This window comes from Temnothorax curvispinosus, unplaced genomic scaffold, assembly GCF_003070985.1.
Source record: "Temnothorax curvispinosus isolate PA1 unplaced genomic scaffold, ASM307098v1 QBEX01003408.1, whole genome shotgun sequence".
Classification (NCBI taxonomy): Eukaryota; Metazoa; Arthropoda; class Insecta; order Hymenoptera; family Formicidae; genus Temnothorax; species Temnothorax curvispinosus.
In genome coordinates, this window is record NW_020213188.1 from 43,732 (window position 1) to 54,829 (window position 11,098).

Below are 11,098 nucleotides of genomic sequence, written 5' to 3' on the forward strand. Positions count from 1 at the left end.
TATATATATATATATATATATATATATATATATATATATATATATATTATAATAGAGGCAAAAATAGAAGCAAAAAAAAATAATAAAAGATGATAGATTATACCTGATGTCGGTACGATCTTAAAGGGTTCTTCCGATTCCAAATGATCGCTGAATCCGATCTCGTTTCGTGCGAAAATTCTCACGAGATATTCGTGATTCTCTTGCAGGTCTCTAATATTGAGTTTTTGAATGTCCGCGCTAACTCTCCCTACTTCCATCCACATCGTTTTTTTCGCGTCTCTGATAGCGATTTTATAACCCTCTAGAGGGGCACCGCCGTCTGATTCGGGCCTACCCCATTCGATTACCATTGTATTCGCCGCGATCTGCCTCATCTCTAATGGGGCGGTAGGTGGTGACGGAACATCTACAAATGCAATGATTCAAAAAGCATATTGTTGTTAATTAAATAAATTGTGTCACTCTATTTACTATTATGCATATAAGATTATTTCAATCAATATAATAGGATTTATATATAAATTGGCTCACTGGCATGAGTTTTTAGTGTAACCGGCTCGGAACTGGTCGGTATGCTAAGACCTAAACTGTTTTCAGCGAAGATTCTAAAGAGAAATTCGCTTTCCTTTAAGTTCTCTATACAGTATTGATGTGTTGTAGCATCCAAAGTGACAACCTTTGTCCACCTGGCGCCTTTCCCGATTAATGGTCTCTTCTCGATTACGTAGCCTAAAGCGAGAGGAAAATAATAATATTCAATCACCCTGATAGAAATATTTTACTGAAATGCTCTCTCAATTGACCCCATTTCATTGTTATTCCGTAAGTTTTATGATACCTAACATAAAAGAAATTTTGTTATTAGATACTTTTCAATAGCATAATTTAACTTTCCTTATATTACACAGTATTACATTACATTTTATAAGAAAAATTATTATTTATTTTGAAATATATTCAGTAATTTGTCAACAACTTTTATTTCATTTTTCATCGATTTCAGCAAATACTTTCAGCAAAATATTTTCATCAGAGCCACCCACTGAAAATATTATGAAATCTTTTTATTTTAATTATTAGTTGCATTATTAGCAATAATTAAAAGTTATTGAAAAATTACTGAATATATTTTAAAATAAATAATAATTTTCCTTATGAAATGTAATGTAATACTGTGAAATATAAGGAAAGTTAAATTATATTATTAAAAAGTAATAACAAAATTTCTTTTATGTTAGGTATCATAAAATTTACTGGATTTAACTAAAAAAACTGAATTTTTACTGAAATATTGATGGAATAACAATGAAATGGGGTCAATTAAGAGAGAATTCAGTAAAATTTTATTATATTTTCAGTAAACTATTTCCATCAGGGCAGTATCAAAACGCAGAGAATTCACAATATTTTATAAAAGTTTATGTTTTATTTGCACATTGTATTTTTACCTGTTAATTCTGATCCTCCTGTTGTGGTCGGTGGTAACCAATTGAGAGTGACGCTTTTGCTTGTGACATTTGTTGCTCGAACGTTTAGAGGGCTCGAAGGTGGTGCTAAAGAAAATTAAAGTTATAATTTGCATTTGATACACACGTGTCTTGCCATATTAATAGAGTTCATATAAAGTTTTATGTTTTATATACAACTATCGTAGAAAGTACATGAAAAACAATTAAGATACAAGAAATAGGATACAAACAACAAAAAGCAGAAAGAAGAAACTTACTTTTAACGACTATCATTTTGGTTGATGGAAATATGCCTAGTAGCGCGTATATGCTGTTTTCTGTAAGCTTTTTTATTTCTAAGCAAAAGCAAAAGCAAAAGCGAACGCGTTAATATAATAAATTAGGCTATATATAGCGGGAGTTAATAATTAAGAATCGGGGTAATAAGCTGATAATATATAGGCTGAGATATTTGAAGAATAACATTAGAACTTACTCGGTCGTTTACCGGCTGTAATCGCTTCTTCCGCTGTATACGGAGGACCAGTACCGACGCTGTTTTTAGCTGTTATTCGGAAATTGTATGATGTATCCGTTTTTAGATCGGATATAGTAACATTAGTGATTTCTCCTTTTGTGCTCGCAATCTGAAAAAGATATAGAAACAACGCCATAGATAGAGAAACGATTGCTGGCAAACGATTATCTCATTGTCAGTGGTGTGACACGATCATGACAATGTGTGTATAATACTAACTCTTTGCCAAGCCTTCTTCGATGTCTCTTTCATTTCAACGATGTATTCTACGATAGGAGTACCGCCATCGTTCTCTGGTGATTCCCATTTTAATGTGAATGATGTTTTCGTCATTCCAAAAACTTGGAGTGGTCCTCTTGGCGGACCTGGGGTTTCTATGTATCAAACCGATCAAACGAGAGGATAAATAATATATTTGATTATTTTGTAAAATTATATTATATTTAATTTCATGTTCTTCTATTTAATTTTAATATATATATATATATATATATATATATATATATATATATATATACTTAAGGTCACAATTTCTTCCTTACCAAATGAAGTCCTTGTTCGAATTGGTTCGGATTCCAAAGGCTCTGAGGGTCCGACCGCGTTTCTAGCGATTATTCTGAATAGATAGTCGACATCCTGCTGCAATTTCTGCGCGCAGAAATTCTCGACTTCTTTGTCCACATCACCTACTTTTGTCCAAACTTTCTTATTCGCTTCGCATTTCTCGATAGTATATCTTTCCAATTCCACACCACCATCATCGATCGGCGGTTGCCATTCTATAGTGACGCGATCTTGTCTAATTTCTTTCGCGATAACTGGTCCCTGGGGTTTGTTCGGTTTATCTACAACACATATTATGAAATATGTATATCACTAATTTTAAATTTATTTCTGAAACTTTTATCATTGATTATTAACCTATGACACGAAGATGACATTCCATTGACGAGCTACCGGCTTCGTTCGATGCTTTCACTGTATAGGCAGCTGTGTCAGCTCTGATAAGTGAAGGAATCGTAACAATAGATTTATTTTCTCTAGTCTCAATGGAAATGCGTTTATCAATTATTTTCTTATTATTTATCGTCCACGTTACTTCCGGTTTTGGGAAACCAGTAAAATAAATCTCGACTTTCCATTTATCGCCCACTATTAGTCTCTGGTTCCTTAAATTTTCGTCGCAAGTAATCTTTGGAGATTCTTGAATTTTTAATTGACACGACGTTTCCGCCATTCCTGCATCATTCTGGGCTTTAACCATAAATGTGGCCGAAGACGTCTCGGTGGTTTTCCAAATAGTATATTTAGCCACATGGTTTTCGTATGTAATGTCATTATCTTCGAAAGTCTTGTCGTCTTTCAACCTAGAAAATAATTTTCAACATACGGTTCGATCATAGACACACACAGCAATTGTCTTATTTAGTTGTCATAATTAGACAAAAAGTGAAAGAACGAAAAATTACCATGTAATACGAGGTGTCGGTACACCACCAATTACGCAAGAAAGTGTGACAATCTCTTCTAATCCAATCACGATGCTCTTGAGTGCTTCAAGAATAGTCGGTGGCTCGGATGCCGATAGCTTGGAAATTCTTAGATACGGCGTATTCGGAGATGCCTCCCCCGATCCAGCTTCGTTAACAGCTGTTATGCGGAAGGTATATTCCTTGTCGGCGATTAAGTTCGTCAATTTATACGTAGTTTCGATTATTGTCTCCGTGATCTTGCTCCATCTTGAAATCAAATCATTTTCTTGGTCATAAATCAAATTGTAGGGATATAAGGAAATACGCGTTTTTAGACTTCATTCTTAATTCTTTTTTTTCGTTTTGTTTTCTTTAACAAATCCATCAAATTTTACTTACAAAGTTTCTGTCTTTTCGCGATATTCTAAAATGTATTCTATGATCGAAGAATGTCCATCCGAATCTGGTTTCTTCCAATGAAGCGTAATGCTATTATCGGTTATTTCAAGAGGTTCCGGAATTCCTGGTGCTCCGGGTACCTCTGTGATGTGTATATATATATTTTTTTTTATTATTGTAATTCTTTTGATTATTTTGAATAAAATCGAGGATTCTCTCCGAAAATTGTTCCGATATTAATATACCTATACGTATATAAATACGTAAATACTTACGCACAACGATGACGTTGATTTCTATACTGTCCTCTCCATGAGGATTAGTTAATTTTAGATTATAATCACCAAAATCTTTCTCTTGTACATCCCTGATCGTTAAAACGGCTGAACATTCATCGATGGATGGAATAATTCGTTTTGATTTTTTGAGAACACGGCCGTTGACGGTCCATTCGCCAATTGGAATTGGCTTAGCCGTGAATTTAACAACGATATCAATGTCATCGCCTTTCATTGTTTTATATTTTTTGAGCGTATCAGGATAAATTCTAGGTGATGTTTCGATAACTGCAACAATGGACACGTTTATGTAAAATAATATCCAAATTTATAAAAAGACCAGAAAATTAAATCGTTGATAAGATTAATACGATTCAGATGTGTATCATCTATACATACATACATACATACATATACATATATAGGATATATATAGGATATACATATATGTATATATATAGGATATACAATATATACATATATGTAAGTATATATAGATGATGCACTTATTTTAAGCTATTTGCATGCTTAAGGAAGTCACGATACGCAGTCTTATAAAATTTACCTTCAATTTTTAATCTGGATGATGTCTTCACATTGGCAACTATGGCAGTATATTCAGCAATATCTTCCGTCGTGCACTTTCTAACGATGAGTTTTTTTATATTTCCTTCGTCGATAATATTGTATTTCGACGATCGTGCACAATCGATTGTCTCACTTTTCCTACACAAATTCCACATAAATAATTATGTATACGTATACACATTTGTTTCAATTTTATCGATCGTAATTATCAAAGAAATTCAAATTTTTAAATATATTTTTATATCTGCGATAAAATTCAACTTACCTTAACCATGTTACTAATACATCGGCACGTGATAATTCAATAAGAAAAGTTGCATCGGTGTTGATCGGTACTAAAGTAACATCTGGCAATTTTTTGATAAAGTCAACTTCGGGTTCTTCGACCGTCAGTCTAGCTGACGAAGTTTGGTCGCCAACTTGACAGGAATAGATTCCTGCATCTTCTACTTCGGTGTCGTAGATCTTCAATTTCTGTCTCTTGCCATCGATTGACAATCGCACGTGCTCAGAAAATTGCAATTCTTGTCCGTCTTTGAACCAGCGTACCAGAGCGTCACCTTTCGTTAACTCTATGTCAAAAGTTGCTTTCTCCCCTCTGGCTATAATTATATCTTGCATCTTAATAATGATCTCCGGTGGTAATTCGACGACTGTAACTTCCGCTGTACACTCTTGATCCGGAAGAGCGCATGTGTATTCGCCTTCGTCGTGAACCGATGCGCTTCTGATAAAAAGTTTTCTTACGGTACCATCTTTCACGAATTCTAGCTTTCCCTTGCTCGGTGTTAATAATACGCCGTCTTTTTGCCATGTAACATCGGCCGTTTGAGATGTGATCTCAACTTCCAGAATTGCCACATCGCGTTCTTTTACCTCAAAGTCCTGCAGTTTCTTGACAAATTCCGGCTTGGTGGCCCTAACGATAACGTTGCTGGATGTCATTTGGTTCTTGACGGTACACTTGTATGTTCCTGCGTCGGAAAGGCCACTCTTCTTAATAAGCAACTTGTGTAGACGTCCTTCCTGGATTACCTCGCGATGATCCATCCCGCTGACTTCCTCGTCATTATGCCACCATATCGTGGAAACAGTATGGGATGTCTCGCAGCTCAGTTCCAGAGTTTTATACTCATCGACTATGATTTCATTTAGCAAATTCTTCGTGAAAGAAACTTTGGCAACATCTACCGTGACTTTTGCTCCATGAGAAGCTTTTCCGACCGGATTACTAGCGACACATTTATAATCTCCAGCATCTACTTCGGAATTCGCATTTTTAATTTCGAGCTCGATATTTTCGCCGTCATAACTTTCTATGATATTGGCCGATTTATCAAGCGGTTTGTTATTTCTAAGCCAAGTAACTTCGGGAACGGGATTTCCAGTGACTTTGGCAACTAACTTAAATGTACTTTTTTCCGGAACGATTATCTCTTGGAAACGTTTGGTGAATAATGGTGGTTCTGGGGCGCCACTTGGCACTTCTAAATTTCATAAATATAACAAAATCATTACTACAATAAATCTATTTTACATGCAAAATTATAATTTTATATTGGACAATTATATATAGCAGCGTAGCAATAATGAATATGCATCATACCCTTAACAAATGAAACATGCTTGTCGTTCATACAATGTTGAAGGTTAATGTTGATCTGTGATATGGAGTTAACTGAAAGCACATTAATAGAAAAGCGTTTCGTAAAATTATAATATCCGATAACAAGTCGAGATGGTTTGTCGCTTAAGAAGATATTAAAATAAAATACATTTTATTTTCTTTTAGTTTGTATTTTATTATATTACGTTATTAATATCAATTAGTTACTACCGATCTACCGATAGCAGATGTCAATTGTCGATTGATTCTTGAACAGGCAAATGAACACAATTAATTACTGTTTATGAAAAGACGAAAACGAGAAAACAAAACGAGAATAAAGCAAAAGAGAAGCGTTAATTAAGATGTTGCAAAGCGATTAAAAAAATATTTAATCTTACTCTCAACGGTCAATGTAGCTCGAGTCTCGGCTTTGCCCATATCATTGATAGCTGTGACCGAATATTCCCCACTATCTGCTAGTTGAGGTTGGATTAAGTTTAATGTATTAACATGTCTATCTTGCTTTAATTGCAAACCCTTTATCGGCTTTCCGTCTTTATACCAAATTATTTTCGGTGATGGATTACCGACTATTTGAGTCGATAAAACAACTGTCTCACCTTCTTTGACTATATGAGATTTTAACGGTTCTAAAATTTCAGGTGGTTCGCTCTTTCCAGTTTTCACCTGTTTTATCAGAAAATGTATTAATAATGTTATGTAATGTGTAAAGGTGAATTTATAAACATAAGGCCCGTTCGTTTTCGTTGCACTTCTGAATTAGTGCAATAAGTTAGAATGAATAAACAAATGTATTTTCTTTCATTCTAACTTATTGCACTAGTTCAGAAGTGCAGTGAAAACGAACAGGCCCATAGCTTCTTGTCGTCGACCAACCTTTACAGGAATATCGATAGTGGCTTCGCCTTCTCTATTTTTAGCAATAATCTTGTATCTTCCTTCCTGCCTCTTTTGAATTTTAGTGAATTTTACAACGCTGCAGTACATATGCATGTCGCTTTCGGTTGCAACTACAATGTTCTGTTGGGTAGCTACCGGTGCGTCTTTATGGTACCATGTTATTTCTGGTTCTGGTACAGCGACTAATCGACACTCCAGTATTACATCGTCACCTTCATTCACATATTTCGCTTTTGGCTTTCGAGAAAATGTAGGTGGTATACCCTCTAATATATCCGCAAGAGATGATTCTCTAAACAATATAATAGTAATAATGATTAAGAATAATTAGAATGATATATAATACGATACAACATATCTAACGCAAAAGTTATAAAGATTATGACGAGTTTTTATCATAATCAGACAAGTCAATATTAATTATGTGTATATAATTGGAGGGGTAAAAGCCATATATATATATATATATATAGTGGTGTAAGTCAAATTTTTAAAAACATTGACTCGTATGCATAGATGAAATATATAATGCAATCTATACAATATATAAATTGTATTTATGCACACGAGTTAATATTTTTTTTGAAAATGTGACTTACATCACTATGGGTTTTACCTCTCCAATTAATACTGCATGCTTGTTTTACAAACTGTTATAATATCAAAGTGTATATTTAAAATATCTAATATCTAACATTTAAGTGTATACTTAAAATATCTAATATCTAATCTTTGTATATTGAAAAAGTGATTGATGATTCTGATCAATCAAAGTAACTTATTCGAGAGAGAGAGAGAGTGTGTGTATGTAAGAAATGCGTACCTCGAAAGACTTTTTCTCGACAGACCAGTAACATCCGATCCGTGATCTGACAAAGGAGCTTCAACGATAAGCTCAGTGGTACTGGATGCAAATCCTGCAGTATTTTTCGCAACGCAGGTAAAAGTACCGGCATCTTCGGGAAAGACTTCTTTGATTATCAAGGTAGCAACGTTATCCTCGTCATAATACATTTGAAAATCAGTAGATGGCTTGATAATAGCGGTCTGGCGGAACCAAGTTATTTGTGGTCTTGGCGTGCCTTCTACTTGACATTCAAATTGAACGGTGTAACCATCTAACGTATGAATTGGTTGTAATTTTTCAATAAATCTTGGTGCTGAACCTTTTTCTCCTGGGGCTGGCTCTGAGAAAATATAAACACATGGTATCAAGAAAATATATATACATGTGATATGGTTTACAAGCTTTACGCTAAATTTCAAATAGCAAGCGCATGTTATGAAAGCAATGAGTTGTATATAATAAACTTTATATATATCGCATTGTTTTATTTCTCAGTTTTATAGATAAATACTTACTCTCAAAGATTGGCAATTTATCAATCTTTTCATGCAATTTTCGTTGTAAATAAATAGTGTAATGTGCCTCATCTAATAAATATTGCGCCGGTACCCAACCCTTTTCTTCGGTCAAGTGTTTCTTTACAAACCACCAATCCTGATTGGTATGATCTATGAAAAGTAAATTTCAATCAGAAATATTTTATGTAGATATTAATTATATTAGGGGTATTCAAATAAGTTAGAGTTTAACGGTTTGACAGGTTATGTCGGGTTAAAGTCGGGTAAAAAGTTAATTTTTACACTTTTAACCCAAAGATTAATGTGATAGGTTAATGAGTTACTTGTGTATTTTGCATAACCTTAAAGAGTAGCGCGCCCAAAGTTAATTAATTAACTTTTTACTCGACTTTAACCCGACATAATCTGTCAAACCGTTAAACTTTAACTTATTTGAATACCCCTATTGAGTATATGTTATGATGAATGTGACAGTAGGATTTTATGAAGTAGGGATCGTACCGATGATATAAACTTTCTCTCCTTCTACTAAATTAATAGCTTCTTCTGTTTCGGCAATATAAGAACAAATTGAATACATTGTATCACCTTCACGAACCACATATTCAAGTTCGTCGACTGAAAAAGGCATTATTAAGTTATTTAAAATGGAATATAAAAAATGTTATTAAATTTTATATTAAATTTTATTATGTTATATGCAAATAGATATTACGCAAACCTTCTTCGGATATTTCCTCTTCTTTAGTGATACTGAGAGAAGCTTCTTCTGCAATATTATACATAAATATTAAACAAATATCGATTATAATACAGTTGGTTATAATTATAATACAATCATAATATAGCGAAGAGCTTTTAGGCGGATACGGTATATTTATATAGGCAGAATCCATTTGCTCATGTGTGTGAGTCTGTACTATTTTGTTTTGAATGTAGATCTTTTTACATTACTTATGTAAATAAATCGCTTGTTATTGTGTTAAAAAGTATAATGCAACGACTACTACCGATATGCTTTTCATACGCAGCGGATTAACGAAAGAGTTAAGGATAATAGGCAGAAATTTTCTTTTTTTTTCTAAAAGGAAATGCAGCAATTGGAGAAAGGAAAGGAAAAGTAAAGCATGAGAGTAAAGCATATACACTCATTGCCAAAAGGGTTAAAATAATTATCAAAGTACATTAATTATTATTATAAGTAAAAGAGAGCGTATTCTATTAATTTAATTTTACATGCTAAGGCATAATAAGGCATGAACGTATGTAGCCAGCTTCGAACCTTCTTCGAATGTGGAAATACGTCTCTTGCTCTTCAACTTCAGCGCCAAAGATTCAGCATCGGTTTCCTCGTATGAATATTTTCTATCACGTTTTAATTGCAATTTAACATCATCTTCTTCAATTTCTTCTACAGTATATGGAGTTTTTTGTTTCTTTTTCTTTCGTCTCAGTGGTATATTCATTTCGTCAATGTCGAGTTCTTCGATACTATATTCTTCTTTACCTTCTTCTTCCGATTCATCGATGATCTCTTCGATAATTGGGCCGGAATCATCTTCGATTTCTTGAATGATTTTGATCGTCTCTTCTCCAGTCTCTTCAGAATATGTAAGCGGCCGTTTTTTTGGTTTTAAGCGTACTTTACCGGACATAGAAATATCTTCTTCTTCATATGTATTTAGTGAAATTTTAAATTCCTGTTCTACATCTTCTTTTGTCTTTGTAGAACGAGGTCTAAATGTTACATTCTCCACTTCAGTAACTTCTTTGATATCCAGTCTAGATTTTTTCTTTGGTCGTAATTTACGTAAAGTAACGTCTTCATAAATTTCTTCAATTGGTTTCGGTGCTTTTTTCGGAGGTTTGCGTTTCAAAGTAAATTCTTCAATTACTTCTTCAGGTTGTTCAATAACCTCGATTTTTCGAATAGTTAATTCCTCCGTTATTACATTTTCGATTATTGGCGCTCGCTTTTCTTCCTTCAACAATACATCTGCGGATGCTTCTATAATTTCTTCTACAGGTTTCTTATCTTCTACAGGTTTTGCAATAGTTACCTCCGATATTTCTTCCGTTTCAATTATCTTTTTTCTTGACTTAGGTTTCAAAGTAACTTCTTCAATGACATCTTCTTTCATCTCCTTTTCTACAATAGGTTTTTTAATTGTAACTTTATCCGCGACCTCTTTCTTAAGAATCTCTTTTTTCGGCTTCTTTAATACCACTTTCTCAGAGATTTCTTCTGGCACTTGTTCTTCCTTCTTCGGAATGGGTTTCTTTACGGTGATTTCAGCAGCAAGTTCCTCTGTAATCGGTTTTTTCTTGGATTTTGTTTTCAATGTAACTTCTTCGGTGACTTCTTTTACGTCTTCTTTTCTTTCCTCGATTACCGGTTTTTTAATCGTCACTTCGTCGGCGATTTCTTCGTTGGGAGACTTTTCTTTCGGTTTCTTCAGTACCACTTTTTCAGAGAT

At 33.8% G+C, this 11,098-nt stretch overlaps 1 protein-coding gene across 1 annotated transcript in view; it reads right to left on the minus strand.

Moving 5' to 3' along the window:
- The window catches only part of LOC112452484 (titin-like), a 25,593-nt gene that overhangs the window by 5,961 nt on the left and 8,534 nt on the right, over positions 1-11,098 (minus strand). The window contains 19 exon segments of the mRNA XM_025012720.1: positions 34-409; positions 535-732; positions 1,452-1,556; positions 1,948-2,098; positions 2,209-2,363; positions 2,532-2,834; positions 2,911-3,356; positions 3,459-3,728; positions 3,861-4,002; positions 4,136-4,426; positions 4,704-4,864; positions 4,992-6,213; positions 6,734-7,022; positions 7,233-7,548; positions 8,080-8,443; positions 8,619-8,771; positions 9,123-9,239; positions 9,343-9,390; positions 9,904-11,098. Of these exon segments, the coding sequence (XP_024868488.1) occupies positions 34-409; positions 535-732; positions 1,452-1,556; positions 1,948-2,098; positions 2,209-2,363; positions 2,532-2,834; positions 2,911-3,356; positions 3,459-3,728; positions 3,861-4,002; positions 4,136-4,426; positions 4,704-4,864; positions 4,992-6,213; positions 6,734-7,022; positions 7,233-7,548; positions 8,080-8,443; positions 8,619-8,771; positions 9,123-9,239; positions 9,343-9,390; positions 9,904-11,098 (6,302 nt within the window).